We start from the raw sequence: 21,191 nt of genomic DNA, 5'->3' as shown, positions 1-21,191 counted from the left end.
AGCGAAGTTTTTAGTTGGACAATTGGCATGGTGATTCATATACTGAAGAGAATGCATATGGGTAAAGGGTAGTTCAGCCTCCTGGTGAAGAACTTTAAAGCTTCTCAAACCTAGCCACCACCTTCCCAGACACCTGTGTCAGGTTAAACATAATTGCAACACAAGAAAATCTGCTGGAATAACACTCTCTATCTCTCTCCGAATCACAGAAACTCTGTAAAGAGTACATATCCCAATTAAAGAGAAGGAAAACAACTTGTAGATGTTTAAATTTGACCATCTAATACATTTTTTGACAAAGAAAGTCCAGTAATTATCTTGTATATGAAAGAGCACTACAAAAATATCAGAATAATAAACTAGATCCTAAGATAGAACCATTCCCTAATGTTCATAAACCTTCAGAAGTAGAACAACTTGGAAAAATATTCAAATTTAAATATGATGCTTCCGTAATCAAAGGAGGGAATGAGCGATATGTTGACTCATATCAATACTATTTGGAAAAATATTCAAATTTAAATTAAAATAGAAATCACATTTTTTTTTTTTTAGTTTTTTGTATATTAATGGAAATGAATGAACAACCTAACAAACTACCTTATCTAACTTCTCTTTGGATATTCAAATTTTCAAAACAACCTATTCTTGTTGGTTAGCTACTCAGTACTTAGCTTCACAAAATCACATTTAATGATAGATATATTCAGGTCTTCGATCACTTCCAACCATCTCTCTTCTCCTTATCTAATTTTGTATCTAATTTAAAGTCTTCTTGTTGCATGTGAAAACCTCCGTCGTGCGGTTCGCCCACGGATGAGCCTGTAAAAAATCGAGTGAGTGCAAGAGAGCCGGTGTAGCTCCGGCCTAGGACTCTCCGATGCTCAAGTCAGGTCTCCAGTGCAACAGCGTAACAGCTAGTAAAAAGTCAGATGAGCGTTTGAGCTCCATACCTGGGTATTTATAGGATGAGATGAGGCGGTTGGAGGAGTCCTTGTATGGTAAGAGTCCTCTATTGGGGCTCTTCCGCGCGGAGCAGAGTGGAGAGTTATTTTCAGAGTCGGTCTCTTAATGAGGTAAGAGTCCTTATGGGAGTGTGATTCGATTCCGTGCGGGATTGCGACCCGATTCGTATCCCATGATTGTCAGGACATACTGACGTGGCTCCGTGATCCCCGGTGCACCATTATTGAGGTTTCTGGAGAGGGCTCGGCCTCGGGCGGCCGTGGCCTCGGTGCTCGGCCTCAAACAGCCGTGGCCTCAGTGCTCGGCCTCGTGCTAGGCATATGTGGTGTGGGAGTTGCCCCCAGACACGTGTGTGAGCTCGGCTCAGGGCTCGGCAGGCCTGATGCTCGGTCACGGAGCCCGACCAAGTTGGAGATGGGGGAGATCACCCTCTTTGTTGGTGCCCAATTTAGTGCCGCGCACCGGGTGCTCGGCCAAGTGGGGGATACAGGTGGTGCCCTTTCCCGGGTGACCGGTTTGGTGCGGCACTAAACAGCTCGGCTCGGAGCTCTCCTTAGGCGGTCCTTGGCCGCATGGCCGATTAAGGAGGGCTCAGCTCAAAGCTCAGTGGAGTGAGTGTTCGGCCATGGCGCTCTCCTTAGGCGATCCTTGGCCGTATGGCCGATTAGGGAGGGCTCGGCTCAGAGCTCTGTGGGCCTAGTGCTTGGCCACAGTGCTCGGCCGTGTTGGTGATCAGGGTGATGGCCTTCTCCTTCGGAAGTTGGTTTGATGCCGCACCATTTGGCTCGGCTCAGATTGGGGCTTGACTAGGCATTCGTGCTTAGCGACGATTGCCCTTTCGACCGAGCTTGGTGCGCTCGGCTCAGTGCTCGGTGACTGCGATGCTCGCCCCCGGTGCTCGGTTGTGTCTAGTGGGGCGATTGCCCCCTGGTGTTCGGTTTGGAGTCCTTTGGCTCGGTTCGGCCAGGTCGGCTCGGTCCTCGAGTTTGGCTCGGTTCCATCCATGTGTCATCCTCCGAATGGCGGGCTATTCTATGGTTTATCACTTCTAATGTCTTTAATTATTTTCTTTTGATGAACCTCGTCGATAATGGAATATGTGTCGCGATGCTCGCCTTTCAGCCGTTGATTCGAACATTTTTAAATCACCACCTTCCATTGTCTACATGCGCAATTCCAAAAGTGGTTTTCACAGAACTTGAGGTCCTCCCATGAGGAACTCTGCTCTTCACCACCATTAGGAGTTTCTTTTATAAATGAAGGGAAAAGGAAGTACAAGTTATCAGTGTTTACAATGCAATAGGAAACTTATGGTCCTTGGCCAACCCAACATCATCGATGAAAGTAATTACCTCTTTCGATGCAGATGGACATAAAATCATATTAAAACTAGTAATATTTGGAAAAGCTTTGTATCCCAGTCCCTCTAAAGTTTTGTAGCATCAGCCCCCTCCTCCCAAAGAATGTTTTCTGGGATTTGCTAATCTCACAAAATCTGTGACTAGTGCCAATCACAATTTCAATACAAACATGTTTGATAGGATTTTTTTTTTAAAAAAAATTGCGTCGAACCCATGATATAGGGAGGATAGAAAATAAAAAAATTATCTTCCTAATAATTGATTTTTTAAATGAAATTTCGTAGATGTTGTTTGAATGTGACCATTGGCAACTTTGTGAAGTTAGCATTTTCACTTTTGTGGGAAAGTATGCTAATAGCTTGGTTAAGTATTTATCAATAACATATGAAAGTGTTTCCACGGCGACGTAACCTCATCAGACTTCAGAGCATCTGGGTTAATTGTGTCAAATCAGTCCATGCTTCTATGGATTCACAACCCAATAGCAGTGTTCCTTTGATCCCTTAAGAAGTTCCTCGGGCCTCTACCTCAACTTCCTTAGAAATAGGATTAAAGTTGCCATCAGATATGATAATGGGATGATTTGTGGTAGGCAAGTCAATGTAGTTTATAATAGAGAAAGAAGTTGTAAACGATGGGGAACAAGGGGGGATAGGGGAGGCAAGAGAGATAACTGAAGATCTGAAATCCATTTGGAGATATTGTGCAGTACCATAACAAGATTATAAGTAGAATTTTGAAAGGCAACTTTAAGTTCTCAAACGTAGAACCTTCAAAGGTACAAAGATTCTTTCCCGTGCATTTCAGTTTTTATGGGGTTTCACACCTTCTCCTCAAGATCAGGCCTGAGTCGTCCTGACCCTTCAAAAAGTGTGATTGGTATGTTTTCTCCTCTCTTTATTACTTACACCAACCCTTTTACTTATTCCATAATAAATACTTAACAGTGTGCCAGGCTGGTAATAACTTAACACTGATATGTATTGGTATTTTATCAGAATCTGATACTGATGATGTTTATACCTGATATATACAGAATATAATCTCCAATAGCACGAGGACACGCGTAACAGGGTCGAACCAGAGAACGGTTCAGTAAATCAGAACCCACAACCCGGTTGGGCTCTCAGCCCTAGCCTCACATCAGAACCATGCGGAAGAAACTTTACATGTGGCCTGCCAAGAGCACAATCACTGACAAATTCGGTTAATGTTTCCCTCTCGGATCTCCTGCCTAACTTGAGGAATACACAACCCTAAGGAGAAGAAGGACATTTGAGACAACATCATATAGATGAGAAGAGAGAAGGGAAAGAAGTAAAACTCCTACACTTGTTCCATTGGTTTGAACCCTGAAGCTCTGGAACCAAGCTTTCCGTCTTTGGCCCTTTTAATTGTTGTTTTGCTCTAAGATCTAACTTAAGCATCAGAGAGACCTCCCCTATAACCCATTTTAGATGCTCACTGCTCTGTCTTCTGATTTTAGTATGTGTACGACGGAACCAGACCATGAGAGGAAGATCTTGACAGCAACAATACCAACATCCGTTACTAATATGGACGAGTGTATGCTTGAGTGAATGTTGTATGGATAAAAGTGGATTATATCTTAAACTATGATCTTATTCCAATTCATCTGTAATTATATCGACACCACTGATACCAATAATGTTAACCGATACAGACACCACCTATGCCATACCTATAACCTTGGGTTCCTCCCCCACCCCCCAATTGAAACCCAAATCTGGAATTGTGAGTTGTGACCGATATCTAACGCTAGATTTGGTTTGATTTCTATTTTAATTTTGGAATGATTTTATGAAATAGTCAACAAATAGATTTTTAGATAAGAAATTGAAAATTTTTTGGTTGTATTTATATGAAGTATTTCAAAAATAAAAAAAGCCATTTGATAGTTCAATTTTGAGAATAGATTCTCTATATTTATTTAGGAAGGGTGGTGGTGGTGGGGGCAGGGTAGGACAAAACAAGGTTGGGAAAGGGGTGGTGATGGTGGGGAAGTGGCAGTGTTCATGGTGGTGACGGCGGCATGGAAGTGGTGGCAGTGGCATGGAAGTGGTGGCCGATGGGTTCGTGGCGGTGGTGGGGTAGTGGTGGTGGCGATGGGGTGATGGTGAGACCATTAGGAGAAGAAGAAGATGTGTGGTGTTTTATATTCCAATATTAATCATATGATCGACTTTAAATTATATAGGGTATATCTCTACTTTGTTAGTAATTGGATTTAATTAAGGAAACATATTGACTACCAATCTAGGGATTAGATTATCAATCTTCGATGGGAGGAGTGCATCATAGTATCTATATAAAGGATTCAAATCTCCCTTTGTCTATGTTAAGTTTCATATCAGTCAATCACTTGAAGGAGATCAAGAGGGAGAAACTTAGAAGTTCCATTGTTCGTTCTTGCAGTGATTCGAAGATGAACGTCGCCATGACTTGTGGGAGTCAAGGAATCGTCACACAAGATACGTCGATGAATGATATACGTCTTCTCTCTTTTATTTGTGATTCAGAACCCAATGGCAAGATCCTTATCAATTTGTGAATGGGATAATAATCCTACAAGAGATTCTTTTAATAATTTGGGGGGATGAGATCGGGTAAGAGTGTGGAGTATTGTGTACAAGTTTTTTCTCAGTTGATCGGTGATTTATCAATAGAGTACATATCCATAGGAGGTCTCCATTGTCATATTTGTGCCATAACTTATAAGGCACCCCTTCCCCAGGAGGTCACTCCTAAAACTAAACAGGTTTTTTCTTGCTTCCTCTAAATTCCAAATCAAAACTGAACCAACAAAGAGTTCAATCAATTTGATTTCAGTTTTTAAGTTTGGTTCAGTTGGTCTTTTTCATTTGATCTCCAATAATTGTATTACTAGTTACTACCACCATTTACACAACCAAATAATTGGAAGTACGTGAATTTGGGACCTTGGATGCTTTCAAAAACTAATTCGGCCTCTCCACCTAATAGCTTAAATTATAACACAATGAAGATTTGATTTCTAATAATCTAACTGAGCTGCAGGAAGGGTTTTATATTGATTATATGATAAAACAAATAGGAGATGGTAAAATATTTACAAGTATAGTTGGATATGTGTCCATTACAATATGAAATTTAATATTTGATATTAATTTAATTAAATTAAATTGCATGATCTAAAACAGTCTATAGTTGTTCTTAGGTTTTCATTCAAAATGTACTCGAGTAGGAACGTGACAGAACATCTTGTTCACATGGTCGTTACATCATGTGTTCTTCAGAATGTTGATTTCAAGACACAGATGTGAGTGCACATATAGGGTGAGCATTGTACAGGATAATTGCTTAAGATTCTTGCATGTGTTACTGCTATTTGATAAGTATCAAGATCCTTATTTATTGAATTCAATCGGTCCCTTGACCTAAAAGGTCCTTATCATTGCGGTTGCGCATCATGGATTTTGACGCATTAATGGTTGATGTCTTTCCGATTATAAATTGATGTACTGGATTTATGGTGTTTGAATGTGAACGAAAGAGTCACTTGACATAGAGTTTATTGTCCTTCTAGGGAATATTGAGGAGAGAAAAAGCATATGTATGATTGGACATAAATCGGGATCCAGTGTCGTCTTTGTAAAGTGTTTGAAATTTTTTTTTAAATAATTTAATAATATTATTAAAAGACTGGGGTTTGATAGTAATACAATTACATGCCTTATAGTCCATTATGTGATATTATTTTAGTGGAGGGACTAATATCCAATTAGTAAGATTAAATTGCAAATTGATTATTATTTTGGGGAAAATAATGGTGTTAACTTATCTATTAGTATCTTTCTCATAAAATAAAAAAAAAAAACTTATCTATTAGTATCTTATAATTATCATTAATTAGATTAATAATAAATTTAAAGTATTTGGATTAGGTAAGATTTTCATTGGGATCCTACCTCTTCCACTAATGTAGCAACAAGGACATTAGCTATTGACAAAAGGACACTTGTCATCGTAGGGCCGGGATTGACAAGAACACTTGTCTCTTGTCTTGAGGGATTAACCGGTCAGACTCAGTCATTCAGATAGGGATTGTGAATCTCAAATTAACTCTGACAAGATTGCCCACTTAGTGGGTGACCTAGGCTATAAAAGGAAAGGGGGAGGCGATTCCAATGCGGTGATTTCTGACAAATGCAAGTACCTTTGATTGCTCAAGTGTGGAAGAACTAAGTTCGTGTAGAGGAACTTCGATTGTGGTTCAAAAGTTAACCTGTATCTTCCCATTAATTTTTGTTCGATAAATTTCGTATGCAAGAGGAACTTATCCATTCCTCCACTTGGATGAGCATTATCTGCCTTCCAATGCCATAAAAAGCCTGCAGCTAGCAAGGCCATCTCAGTTTATTTGAAACCCTATGACCTGAACAAAATGAAACTGTACTGCTGAATCTTAACTTTGTTTAGGTAGAGAAGTATGAGGTGGTTCAGTGAGAACAAAAATGGATTCAGGAAGTCGTAAAGCCAAGTTAGTTGGCTTAGAAAATATGCCAAATAGTAACTTGCAAAGTTTGCAAAAAATCGATCGCACGATAAACCATAACCGTGAATCTGAATCCAAAGCCGATTGCACAAAAACCAGAATAGTGATTCCGAACACCAAAGCTGATTGTACAAAAACCAGAATCGTGATTCCGAACACCAAAGCTGATCGCAAAGAGAAGAAAATAAATATTGCTTTAAGATTGTTAGGGTTTATGGTTTAAGCACAATGTTGCTTAAAGCAATACACCCTACATATCAAGTTTGGAATAAACAGGTTGTTGCCTCCAACTAGTATTTATAGGAAAGACTAAGGTTTTAGGTTAGAATGGTTCTATCCAGTGGGGCACACCATAGCCTGATTCCTTATCCAAGTAGACTTATATTAGAACATATATTAGGGTTATAGAATATACCCAACACAAAGGTACAAATATTCTTTTCCGTGCATTTCAGCTTTTATGGGGTTTCACATCTTCTCCTCAAGATCAGGCCTGAGTCGTTCAAACCCTTCAAAAAGTGTGATTGGTATGTTTTCTCCTCTCTTTATTACTTACACCAGCCTTTTTACTTATTCCATAATAAATACTTAACAGTGTACCAGGCTAGTAATAACTTAACACTGATATGTATTGGTATTTTATCAGAATCTGCTACTGATGATGTGTATACCTGATATATAGAATCTAATCTCCAATAGCATGAGGAAACACGTAACAGGGTCAAATCAGAGAACGGTTCAAGAAATAAGAACCCACAACCCAGTCGGGCTCTCAACCCTAGCCTCACGTCAGAACCATGTGTAAGGAACTTTACACGTGGCCTACCAAGAGCACAATCACTGACAAATTCGGTTAACGGTTCCCTCTTAGATCTCCCGCCTAACTTGAGGAATACACACAACCCTAAGGAGAAGAAGGACATTTGAGACAACTTCCTATAAATGAGAAGAGAGAAGGGAAAGAAGTAAAACTCCTACAATTGTTCCATTGGCTTGAACCCTGAAGCTCTGGAACCAAGCTTTCCGTCTTCGACCCTTTTAATTGTTGCTTTGCTTTGAGATCTAACTTAGGCATCAGAGAGACCTCCCCCGTAACCCATTCCAGACGCTCACCCGCTCTATCTTCTGATTTTAGTATGTGCAAGATGGAACCAGACCATGAGAGGAAGATCTTGACAGCAACAATACCAATATCCGTTACTAATATGGACGAGTGTATGTTGTATGGATAAAAGTGGATTATATCTTAAACTATGATCTAATTCCAATTCATTTGTAATTATATCGACACCACTGATACCAATAATGTTAACCGATACAGACACCACCTATGCCATGCCTATAACCTTGGGTCCCTCCCTCACCCCCCAATTGAAACCCAAATCTGGAATTGTGAGTTGTGACCGATATTTAACGCCAGATTTGGTTTGATTTCTATTTCAATTTCGGAATGATTTTATGAAATAGTCAACAAATAGATTTTTAGATAAGCAATTGAAATTTTTTTGGTTGTATTTATATGAAATATTTCAAAAATAAAAAAGCCATATTTGATAGTTCAATTTTGAGAATAGATTCTCTATATTTATTTAGGAGGGTGGTGGTGGGGGCAGGGCAGGGCAGGACAAAGCAAGGTTGGGAAAGGGGTGGTGGTGGTGGGGAAGTGGCAGTGTTAGTGGTGGCGGCAGTGGAATGGAAGTGGTGGCCGATGCATTCGTGGCGGTAGTGGGGTAGTGGTGGTGGCGATGGGGTGACGGTGAGACCATTAGGAGAAGAAGAAGAAGTGTGGTGTTTTATATTCCAATATTAATCATATGATCGACTTTAAATTATATAGGGAATATCTCTACTTTGTTAGTAATTGGATTTAATTAAGGAAACATATTGACTACCAATCTAGGGATTAGATTATCAATCTTTGATGGGAGGAGTGCATCATAGTATCTATATAAAGGATTCAAATCTCCCTTTGTCTATGTTAAGTTTCATATCAGTCAATCACTTGTAGGAGATCAAGAGGGAGAAACTTAGAAGTTCCATTGTTCGTTCTTGCAGTGATTCGAAGATGAATGTCGCCATGACTTGTGGGAGTCAAGGAATCGTCACACAAGATACGTCGATGAATGATATGCGTCTTCTCTCTTTTATTTGTGATTCATGAACCCAATGGCAAGATCCTTATCAATTTATGAATGGGATAATAATCCTACAAGAGATTCTTTTAATAATTTGGGGGGATGAGATCGGGTAAGAGTGTGGAGTATTGTGTACAAGTTTTTTCTCAGTTGATCGGTGATTTATCAATAAAGTACATATCCATAGGAGGTCTCCATTGTCATATTTGTGCCATAACTTATAAGGCACCCCTTCCCCAGGAGGTCACTCCTAAAACTAAATAGGTTTTTTCTTGCTTCCTCTAATTCCAAATCAAAACTGAACCAACAAAGAGTTCAATCAATTTGATTTCAGTTTTTAAGTTTGGTTTAGTTGTTCTTTTTCATTTGACCTCCAATAATTGTATTACTAGTTACTACCACCATTTACACAATCAAATAATTGGAAGTATGTGAATTTGGGACCTTAGATGCTTTCAAAAACTAATCGGCCTCTCCACCTAGTAGCTTAAATTATAACACAATGAAGATTTGATTTCTAATAATCTAACTGAGTTGTAGGAAGGGTTTTAAATTGATTACATGATAAAAACAAATAGAAGATGTTAACATGTTTACAAGTATAGTTGGATATGTGTCCATTACAATATGAAATTTTATATTTGATATTAATTTGATTAAATTAAATCGCATGATCTAAAACAGTCTATGGTTGTCCTTAGGTTTTCATTTAAAAAGTACTCGACTAGGGACGTGACAGGACATCTTGTTCATATGGTCATTACATCATGTGTTCTTCAGAATGCTGATTTCAAGACACAGATGTAAGTGCACATATAGGGTGAGCATTGTACACGATAATTGCATAAGATTCTTGCATATGTTACTGCTACTTGATAAGTATCAAGGTCTTTATTAATTGAATTCAATCGGTCCTTGGACCTAAAAGTTCCTTATCGTTGCGGTTGCGCATCATGGATTTTGACGCATTAATGGTTGATATCTTTCCGACTATAAATTGTTGTACTGAATTTATGGTGTTTGATCGTGAACGAAAGAGTCACTTGACATGGAATTTATTGCCCTTCTACGGAATATTGAGGAGAGAAAAAGTTTCTGTATGATTGGACATAAATCTGGCTCCAATGTCATCTTTATAAAGTGTTCGCAAATTTTTTTTAAAAATTAATTTAATAATATTATTAAAAGACTAGGGGTTGACCGTAATACAATTACATGCCTTATAGACCATTATATGATATTATTTTAGTAGAGGGATTACTATGCAATTAATAAGATTAAATTATAAATTGATTATTATTTTGGGGAAAATAATGGTATTAACTTATGTATTAGTATCTTATAATTATCATTAATTAGATTAATGATAAATATAAAGTATTTGTATTAGGTAATATTTCCAATGGGATCCTATATCTTCCCACTAATGTAGCAAAAGGACACTGGCTATTGACAAAAGGTCATTTGTCATCGTAGGGACGGAATTGGCAATAACACTTGTCACTGAAGGGACTACCCGGTTAGACTGAGTCATTCATATAGGGATTGTGAATCCCAAATTGAGTCAGACAAGGTTGCCCACTTAGTGGGCGACCAAGGCTATAAAAGGGAAGGGGGAGGGGATTCTAATGGAGTGATTCCTGACGAATGCAAACATGGTGTGCAAGTACCTTTGATTGCACGAGTATGGAAGAATTAAGTTCGTGTAGAGGAACTTCGATTGTGGTTCAAAAGTTAACCTGTATCTTCCCATTAATTTTTGTTTGATAAATTTCGTATGCAAGAGGAACCGATCCATTCCTCCACTTAGATGAGCATTATCTGCCTTCCAATGTCATAACAAGCCTGCAGCTAGCAAGGCCATCTCAGTTTATTGGAAGCCCTATGATCTGACCAACATGAAACTGTACTGCTGAATCTTAACTTTGTTTGGGTAGAGAAGTATGAGGTGGTTCAGTGAGAACAAAGATTGATTCAAGAAGTCGTAAAGCCAAGTTAGTTGACTTAGAAAATATGCCAAACAGTAACTTGCAAAGTATGAAAAAAAAGAAAGCAAAAAGGAGATCCAATTATAGAAAACTGATGGCGGGAAAGGAATTATGTTACTTAATAAGGAGTACAAACAGAAAGGAAACCAGAATAGAATCTTGTAATTTGGATTCCATGACTGAACAAATGCCTAACACATGTCCCCTCCAATTCGCTGTCCCTTTTAATTTCTCCAATTCCTCACATGAGGGCAAAAATGACCACCCTACCCCCTGCCCAAAAACACTGCCCAAGGTGGGGTCCACTCTCCCTTATTAGAGGAATTGGAGGTGCCCCGCGAATTGGAGGTGATAATTATTCATGTGGTGTGTAAAAGCTCACCTTAACAGAAGGTCTTGGGTTTTTCCAAAAAAAATAAAAAAGGTCTTGGGTTCAAGCCTTCTGGTTATCGGCTTGCCTCCCTCCCCTGCTCCCCATAGAATTAGGTACCTATTAAAAAATAAAAGTACTGGAAACCATGTCATGCGCTTTTACCTAAAATTGAACCACCTACCAATCTTGATTTTGATTAGGTGGATCCAAATTTGATCAAACACACCCGGTTACCTGTTAAGGAAGACTTTACATAACAATCTGCCCTTTTGAGCCAAATGGAGGGCATTTCTGGTCAAACATGACATTGGATGGCAAGCTCCCAATTTGTATCATAACCATACATATCAAGTTTAGGTTTGAACTTTGGCCAACATTGGATGGCTTTTGCCAAAGTTGGAATTTTCAACCAAATTTCAAAGCTTCGTGGACTGAAAAATCTGAGCACCAAATAAATCTGAAGTGCCATATGTGGCAAATATTTGGGATAGGACACATAGGAAACATTATAAGCAGCGCACCCCGAGCAGATGTCGATACGGGGCCAGGGTGCCGTTCGAACGACGAGAATGGTTGAAGCACATCTGAGCATGGTGCACATGCAATGGAGAGAAAGATTTCTTAAATTTGAAATCCTCATTTCCAGCTTGGTGGATGCCATTCAAATGGCACCCTAGCCACGTGTTGACATCTACTGACATGTCGGATGATGTAGAGCTCGAGGGTGCACTGTAGAGAAGCCAGACCCTCTCTCAGTGCACAAGAAGCGCATAGTACATAGTAAGAACCTCAATACAACAATTAAATAACTAAATAAGGAGCTCCATATGATGCACAATTGCATTGGGTAAGGATCCTGCTCCTCTCCAACGAGCCCATCGCCTAGGGAGTGAGTGCCCAATGAGGCATTCAATGGCTGGGTTGGCTGGATGCACGTCGAGCCCCATGCAGGCACAAATCCCGACATGTCCCCAACAGCCTAGCCGTAGGATGTCTCATTGGGTGGGCGGCTCACTGGAGAGGAGCATGATACCTACCTGGTCTACGGTTATAGTAGTGAGTGTGCATATCTATCACGCAATCGTGCCAATAAAAATTTATGTCAGTTTCTATTTTTATTTTGGGAGAAAGAACACTAACTAGTGCTGTGCCTGAGCGTGTAACTGCGCTCAGGGCCCAGACACAGCCCTATACCAAAAGACCAGTGCTGTCCTCTGGAAAGATGGAAAGGACCAAGGGCAGTACCGGTCTTTTAGCGACGGGCTGTGTCTCGGAGCAGGTACACGCCCAGCACACACCGGTTAACGTTTTCCCTTTTTGAATTTTTTGGCTACGAAAATGTTCCGTCAAGAGTCGACTGTCAGGACGTGATGAGATTATATTATACGTATGGAGCGCTGTGCACCACACGAGGTGGGCCCCAATATCTCATCTCACCAATGGCCTTCCTCCTTCCGATATCCTCAAAAAATAAAAATAAAAAAACTAAATAATAATAGAGAAAGATTTTTCTACATAACAGAGAAAGCGAGAATTCAGTCTTCTAAAAGCTTTCACTCTTCCACTTTGTACCGCCTTTGCTCTGCTCTACTCTCTACCAACGTCTCTCTCTCTATATATCTGTGGTAAGCCATTTAGGCATCTTGGGACAGATTGGTTCTTATTTCTGCTGTTGTATTGGAAGATTGGTATGTTTTTCTTTGATCTTGGTGACTGATATTTTTTCTAGTTTTGATCTGTTTTGTTTTCTCCTCTTTTTTGGGTTTGAATTTGTGGTTGGATTGGTATTTCCTGAAGATCCTTTTGTTGTTAGAATGGTTGCTGATGCTAGATGATGCTTCATTTCTCGTTGGGTTTTCTTTAGGAGTGAGATTGATACAGATGGCTTCTGCCTTCTGGTTTGATGAAATGTTTCAGGAAGAGAATTCTGTATCCAATTGTCACTTTCTTAACAAGTTAATACTTAGAATGAATTCTATTAGACGTCTGGTTATGAGTTTACTGCATCCAAATAAGTGTTTGTATCTATTCTACCGAGTGATTTTAAGAATGTTCAAATTGAAAGCCAAACTCGAAGACATATCTTGTGGAAGAGTTGTCTGTGTCTTTCATTGTTATGCCTCATAGTAGGCATCAGTTCAACCATTACATGAGGTAGGGCACCCTGGAAATTTACCTTTTCCTAGGGGAGGGGGGGGGGGGTGGGGTGGGTGGGAGAAGAGGAAGAGACCGAGAAAGACGATTGGTGGTACTGAAGGGATTGTGTGTATTACAATCATTAGTGCACTAGATTGTGATTCTGAGTTCCTTCTCGAACCTTCTCTAGCTCTATAGATGTGCAACACAGTAGAGAAAATTGTCCCCAATTTATAGCTTGAACTCAACTTCAGCCTTTACTAATATGGGCTGTGGCAAGTGACACATTCTGCTAAAGACCTTCTAGATTGATCAACTAGATGTATGTTCTAGACATGATTTGAGAACAGAACGCTTTCCTATCTCTGAGATTTCATTTCCTTCTTTCATTGAAGTTTGTTTAGTATACATTAAATTCCAGGTTTCCTTTAGGCTATAGACTTTTATGGATTGTGTCTAGTTGGTGGAATCTGTTTCATGAATGTGAATTTTCTAGGCAGTCCTTTTTAGATATTATATGTTTCTCAATAAACTAAGAAATTTAGGGCTGAAAATAGTCTAAATTGCTGGATATGGGATGTATACACTTCATTTATTTGTTATTATTGATACTCAAATTTGGGGCATTAGTTTTAGAAGCATTAACTTTTGTTATTGCAACATTAGTATCAATTGAAGGAAAATCCAAAAATAGAAAGCAGAGAAGAATGAACATATAAGCCAAGCAAAATAACTCTTAATAAATAGACTAACATATCAGAAAGTTTTGGTGGACAAAAGCTTATGTAACAAATGTGGGGTTCAAGTATTAATATGATTACGTTGCTTTGATAAAAAGAATTTACCTATGGACAAGGGCACCAAGTCTATAACTCAACTAAGCCTTACCTAGCCATTTGGGTAGCTACATGAATCACCTTCCAGTTTGCTCTACTGGTGCAGTCTCTGATGTCCTTCTATGACTCTTAAGCAATATGTCATGATTCATGTTTCAATTCATTTGGAAAACATTCTAGATTGTCTATAACATCACACAACACCATCCCTTGTTTGTGGATGGGGATTGGGACTGTGAGATGAAAAAGCCCAGAAGCTACAGAGTCATCTCTTTTATGAACAATTGGGACTGTCCTGCAATTGGTTGAATTTTACCCTATGAGTTCTTGATGGAACCGGTGGGATGGCGACTGCATCTTCTGCATGTCCTGATGTCATTTTGTAAAGGCTAATCAAGGTAAAATAAATGATTTTACATTATAATTTTCATTGAGGAAATAAAATGGGACCGAAAAAGATTCATACTGCAATTTCAACTTTCAAAGAGAACACTGATTTTATTCAGGTCAGGCATTATTTGAAACGTCAAATTCTCAAACAATTTTGTGACTGTATCCAAGGCGGTTTCTTATTATCATGTCTTTTTTATCAGAAGTTTGGCAGAAGGCACCAACAGAGCTCCCGGAGCAGCATACCACCTTTTCATACCAGATTATAGACACTCATATAGTACACTTATATGACATGGTTTAAGTTTGGAAAGCTTCTTAAACTGTGATGGTAATTAATTTCAGTGAGAGGAGGCCGTATGATGGCTACAGCTGCAATAATTGGGCTAAGTGCAGGAAAGAGACTGTTGAGTTCCACATTCTATTATTCTGACCTCACAGACAAACTCTTCTGTGTCCATGACTATGGATTAATACAGCATCACGCAGCTTCCACAAAAAATGTGATAATCGCGAAAAAAGATTCCAATTTTGGCTCCAATTTTCCATGTAATCGACAAACACTATCTATAAAAGCTTTGAAAGAATATGTGGATACTTTTTCATCTCCTTCAACTGCAGATGTGTGGCTTCAGAAGTCTAACATCTTGGAGGAGGGAACCTCTGATCTTGATGAATCTTCAATGGAGGCACTCCTCTTGTTGCAAAAGTCCATGCTAGAAAAGCAGTGGAATCTTTCTTTTGAGAGAAATGGGAAAAATGATACACCAGAAGAAGAATGCCTTAAGAATATACTGGTCACTCGTTCAGGTGTGTCTGCTCGGCAACGAAGAACTAGTGTAAGGAGGAAATTTATGAAGCAAGATTCTGTTTTGGTTCCACTAAGTAAGAGGAAGCAGCCTGGCTCTTTTGTCAGTCCAGAACTGTTGCAAAGTCGCTTGAAAGGTTATGCGAAGGGTGTAGTTAGTGAAGAATTACTCACCCATGCTGAAGTTGTGAACTTGTCAGAGAAAATCAAAGCAGGTCTCTCCTTAGATGGCCACAAATCAAGGTGAGGATGGAATTGTTCTCATCTATTACACTGCTTTGTAATTGGAAAATTCTTTTTTAAGATATGTACTGAATGATCCTATTAGAACATTTTGATTATTCTGGAACTCCGTGATATTTTGCTCTGCTTTTGAATAAAGGATAGAAAATTTTACAGACAAAGTTTATAATTATCAAGAAATCATTTTTTTATTTTCTTTACGAAAAATTAAACAGTGATAGATTTTCATGAAATTTTGGTGTTTATGTCATTGAGTTTTTTTTTAATCTAAATCTATAATTTTATCCAATAAATATAGGCAACATAAAAAAATAATGATCACAGAAGAATTGATCAAAATTGTGATTTTGGATATCTTCGATATGTCATTAACCAAGGATATAAAGTTTTTTTTTTTAAATCATTTTATGTGCATGAGTGTCTAAACTTGTTATCTCTAGTTTTTCTTCTAATCAATGCCTCATTAATTATGGAAAAAAGAATCCAATCTTGTTGAATGTACTAAAGAATTAGACTCCTCACCATAAAATTTTATTAATTAAGAAAATAGAATCCAACCGATTGAGATGTGAGGATTAGATTCCTGAGCATACTTTACTCCAGATCTCAATGAAACGACTCTTTTGTTTGTATTCTATGGCAAAGGAGCTTTATTTGATCAATTGTTTTCTCATAAGTTTGTGTCTTAACTCTAATTATGGAATCCAGATTGAAGGAACGATTAGGGTTTGAGCCCTCAGATGAGCAGCTTGCTACTTCCTTGAGGATATCCCGTACTGAATTGAAATCAAAACTGATTGAATGTGTTTTAGCAAGAGAGAAGCTGGCAATGAGTAATGTTCGCCTAGTCATGTCTATAGCTCAAAAATATGACAACATGGGTGCTGAAATGGCTGACCTTGTTCAGGTGATTCTTGTTTCCTTTCTTTGGTTTTCCTGGGGTCAAATTTTGGAGTTCCTCTGTCTGATCAGCATCTTCTTTCTATATGTAGGGTGGTTTGATTGGATTATTACGTGGCATTGAGAAGTTTGATTCTTCAAAAGGATGCAAAATTTCAACTTATGTCTATTGGTGGATACGTCAGGTAAGGTAGAACATTTCCTTTTCAAACCACAGATGGGAGAGAAGAATTACATATTACCTCTTACACAGTCTGCCTTCCTTTTCTGGTAGAAGGTATATGGCTACAGTAAATTTTGTTGATCAAAACAACTTATCACATAAGAGAGGAACATAAATATTAGCCCCAAAACCCTAAGCAATGTTTTTGCTTGTCACCTCTTTAGTAAAACTAAAACTAAGTACCTTAAAGCAACCACCTCAGTTTTATAAAGAAAAGAGAAATCCTTGATTTCACCCATAATTGTGTACTTTCACTTGATTGCCATTGTTACCTACTACATGGTTGAAAACGTGGATTACAATTGTGTCAACACTGAAACAGCAAGTTGTGCAGTTAATTGAATAACTTCATGACAACCTGCGAACAAAAGCACTTGTAGCAGAGCATAAAAGGATAATAATCTTCTTCATGATTTTCTAGTAATCCATAGTTTTTGTAGCTTTTTCAAGACTGTACCTAAAGTTCATATACCATAGTGTGACCATGTTACCTTCAAAACTAGAAGCAGATTCTAGTGGAAGTGCTTCCGTTTCCAAAGCTATTGTGATGTAAGACATTGAGTCCAGTCACCAGTGCATACTTTTATGGTTATCAGTCCACCTGTTTGTTGATCATGCATATAAGGTTTACTAGAATATTGTCATTGTTTAAAAATACAAATGTGAAAAGAATGTTCTCTTCCAGATTTCTTGTGGGTTCAAATTGTTCTAGATATTTTCGAGACTTTCTCTGTTATTCTTTCACTTTTAAATAATTTAAGCACTTTATGGTAGATATGCAAAGTAAGAATTTGCTCCATCAGTATTATTTTGCAGTTAATGCTTTGGTTAAGAATTTGCTCCAACAGTATTATTTGGCAATTAATTCTTTGCTTTGTTCTTTTCTAATCAGACAGCAATATATGCTTTTGCTTTTGACAGGGTGTTTCAAAAGCACTGATTGAGAATTCCAGAACTCTTAGGTTGCCTACACATATACATGAAAGATTGAGCTTAATTCGAAATGCAAAGATTAGGTTGGAAGGGAGAGGGGTAACCCCATCAGTAGCTGTAAGTCAGCATTCTTCTGTTTTTGATTTGTTTTTTAGGGGGGGGGGGGGTGTTCTTCTGCAATGATGTTAATGCATTTGTACCTTTGTCTTTCTCCTTCTTCAGTATATGTGCCAATTACATATTAATTCTTAATTTTCAAAGTAAAAAATTGTATGATTATTATTCTTTTTTTTAACTTCTTTTCTCCTTGACTGATCTCCTCTTTGCTTTAATTTGATGTGAGCTACTTTTGTTTTCAGAGAATTGCAGAATGCCTGAATATGTCGAAGAAGAAAGTTAGGAATGCTACAGAGGTATAAAATTTTAAGTTTTATTCATGTTACGATATAATAAACAAGATGCCTATAATCCATACATTCTTTTCTTACAATAGAAGGTCATTTTGCAGGCAGTAAGCAAGGTCTTCTCACTTGATAGGGAAGCCTTTCCCTCTCTGAATGGCCTTCCAGGGGAAACTCTTCATAGTGTAAGTTTAATTATGGAAACTCTTCCTTTTAAAACAGAAGATTCAGATTAAATGTTTAATACTTATCCCATTGTTTTTGAAATTGCAGTATATTGCAGATAATCGCCTTGAGAACAACCCATGGCATGCAGTAGATGAATGGTCACTCAAGGTAAAAGAGGGGCAAAATTGAATTAAATGAATAAAAAAATATAATAATAATAAAAATAAGAAGTTGTTGGAATAGGATCTGGATGTTGAATTTCATTGTGCCACTAAAGGTATAAAAGGCAATTTTTTCCTCTTACATAAGAATGGTGTTGGAATCCGCCCTTTTTATGGGACCTGCTAATCTTAACCATCTTATCTATTACATTCTTTTGAATGTTCGGGTGGTTTCCTTCTTTCTATTCCCCCCTTTCTTTTTCCTGTGATACCTTTGGAAGACTCATATTGTATCCTTTCCATGAATGCTTTGCAAGGGCTTATGTGCCATTGTAGACTTCCCTTAGATCTAGATAGCATGTATCTAAGCTCTGATCTTCAGGTGATGGCTTAAATATCCCTTCAACCTGACTTGCGTAAACTATATCCCAAAAAAAAAAAAAATGACTACATTAAATATTGAGATAGTTCTTCTACACTGATATTCCTTGGTGTCCACTGACTCTTAGCTCTGTACTGGTCCCTGGATTATTTCACAGTTACATCCTATTTGCTGGAAGCGTTATTAAAGTCTTATATAATTTATTTTCAGGATGAAGTTAACAATTTAATCAATTCTACACTACGGGAAAGAGAGAGACATATAATTCGGCTTTACTATGGTCTGGATAAAGAATGCCTTTCATGGGAGGACATCAGCAGAAGGTAAGTACCGACTAGATACTAGTGCTTGGTCTTGGAATCTGAAGACCCGTTGTTTCTTGACATTCTCTATTTCTGATTATGTGAATACTGTTCTGTTTTTCTGTTCCAATTGCGAAATAGATCATCAATGTTAATATTTGACCAATTCATTGAATCATGTATGCCAGAAGTTCAGTTGGTTAAAACGTTGTCCTTAAAGATTAGTATGCTGAGTGTGGTTGATTTCCTTCGGCGGGGGGGAGGGGGGAGGGGGAATTCTCTGAACCATTTTAGTTAGGCCCAAGTCTGGCGGGAATAATATTCTACGACAACTAGATTTATTTTCAAACCTTACTTTATTATATTATATTACAAATATCAACAATATCTCTATTCTCCGCTCAAAAATGAAGGCTAAGACTGGAGTTTTGTTGAAAGAGCCCCTTATCAGATTTGAACCGATCATTCATACTCACCCTGGTCAGGCAATGCATTTGTTCTGCATTAATCAACTCAACGGTCAAAATGATTGTCATTAAGTGTTTCATGGCTCGATCAAATCAGCATGATTATCTTAAATCAATCAAGTCAGCATGATGATCTTAACTGTCAACCTGTTCAGAAGGCATTCAGTCAAATGTCCAATATCCTGGTTGGATAAAATTTAAACTGGATTCAATTAGGTATGCGAGTGTCAGTAGTCGTAGTACACTCATGCAAATATGTAGTTTTCCTATCCCTTGCCAGTACATCGAGCCATAAATTGAATCTAATGTCACTAAAAGTAAGCATTTTCTCTCAAGTCATCATGTGCTTCCAGTTATGTTGACAACGATGTACTCTTGTGTCTTCAGGATTGGTTTATCAAGAGAAAGAGTTAGGCAAGTTGGGCTCGTTGCATTGGAGAAATTAAAACATGCTGCAAGGAAGAGAAATCTGGAGGCAATGCTGGTGAAACATTGATTTGGTCTGTCGTAGACATTATTAAATGACTATGTATATTTCTGTATAAAAATCCAAAAGAAAACAAAACTGTCTCCATTTTTATTTCATCATACGGAATAAACACAGAAGAAATTTTGATAGGGATTAAGACTGCAAACATTCTGTAATATGAGATTTAAAAAAACACAGTGACTATGACTTTGTAAGATGGATTGAAAATTCTGTACCATATGTGGAGCAACTTTTCATCTCTTAAAAGAATTTTGTTTCCTTAATCTCCCATAATGGTTGAGTAAGTACTCCCCATGGTGGCATAAGTGAAAATGCATCACAGAACATGTAAGGTATTTTTCATTTCTTCTGATTAATATTGTACTATGGATCATTCTGCGCATCTCATGGACTGTAGAATGTGAAATTGTGAATTCACTAATGCAGTACATAATCATTATTTCATTTCTACAGATGGTAAAGTTTATGTCAATTTATTGCAAACCTGGAGTACTGTTGATCCTTTAGATTTTGTTCACTGGTGATTCTTTCACACTTGTTACACCAATTGAATGGTACCCACCCATTAGGGGTATAGATCATTAGGGACACGGGGATTTTACATATGGCACTGGTGATCTTGATTATGGATGATGGGGATCGAAGCGCTAAAGAGGAAAGGAGAAACTAATAAAAAACAGAAGTGATGCTTGATTTGTGTCTGTAAGAGCTGGTTTCTTTTCAGTTTATACTTTAAAGTTGTTTGTAAGAGACATCTGTAGGAGATGGTTGCTTATAAGCAGTGGTGCAATCTATTTGAGAGATTTTAAATTTTTCCCAGCATAGTTGTTGCATTAACTTCAGGCCTTTTAAGTAACCAGTCTTTGATTCATGAGTGAGCAAGATTTCAGTGAGAATTTCTGAGCAGGAGTTGCTCGAAGTAATAGTAGATTAGTAGGATCTCAAGTAATAAAGATGTACATCGAAGCATACA

General features: G+C 38.0%; 1 protein-coding gene across 2 annotated transcripts; it reads left to right on the top strand.

The window, feature by feature from the left end:
• Positions 1-2,157: 2,157 nt before the first annotated feature.
• Positions 2,158-20,382, top strand: LOC122645760 (RNA polymerase sigma factor sigA). 2 transcript variants are annotated; one of them, XM_043839120.1, is made up of 10 exons: positions 2,158-2,169; positions 15,046-15,791; positions 16,500-16,698; positions 16,784-16,876; positions 17,836-17,964; positions 18,207-18,260; positions 18,356-18,433; positions 18,522-18,584; positions 19,170-19,282; positions 20,116-20,382. In XM_043839120.1, exons 2-10 carry the CDS (start codon positions 15,100-15,102, stop codon positions 20,222-20,224), a joined length of 1,530 nt encoding a protein of 509 aa, XP_043695055.1. In that variant the 5' UTR covers positions 2,158-2,169; positions 15,046-15,099; the 3' UTR covers positions 20,225-20,382. The 2 variants fall into 2 exon arrangements, with proteins under 2 accessions (XP_043695055.1, XP_043695054.1); XM_043839119.1 differs by lacking the exon at positions 2,158-2,169 and adding an exon at positions 13,011-13,066 and having other exon boundaries at positions 14,944-15,791.
• Positions 20,383-21,191: the final 809 nt, after the last annotated feature.

This window comes from Telopea speciosissima, chromosome 11 (genome assembly GCF_018873765.1).
Source record: "Telopea speciosissima isolate NSW1024214 ecotype Mountain lineage chromosome 11, Tspe_v1, whole genome shotgun sequence".
Classification (NCBI taxonomy): Eukaryota; Viridiplantae; Streptophyta; class Magnoliopsida; order Proteales; family Proteaceae; genus Telopea; species Telopea speciosissima.
The sequence above is the reverse complement of the archived record's forward strand: the minus strand, read 5'-3'. Positions and strand labels throughout refer to the sequence as shown.

Bases quoted from the DNA above. Each gene is read 5' to 3' on its own strand.
- LOC122645760 (XM_043839120.1), top strand. From the start codon at position 15,100: ATGATGGCTACAGCTGCAATAATTGGGCTAAGTGCAGGAAAGAGACTG. The intron at 15,792-16,499 runs GTGAGGATGGAA...TATGGAATCCAG, and splicing joins TTAGATGGCCACAAATCAAG to ATTGAAGGAACGATTAGGGT. The intron at 18,434-18,521 runs GTAAGTTTAATT...TTGAAATTGCAG, and splicing joins CAGGGGAAACTCTTCATAGT to TATATTGCAGATAATCGCCT.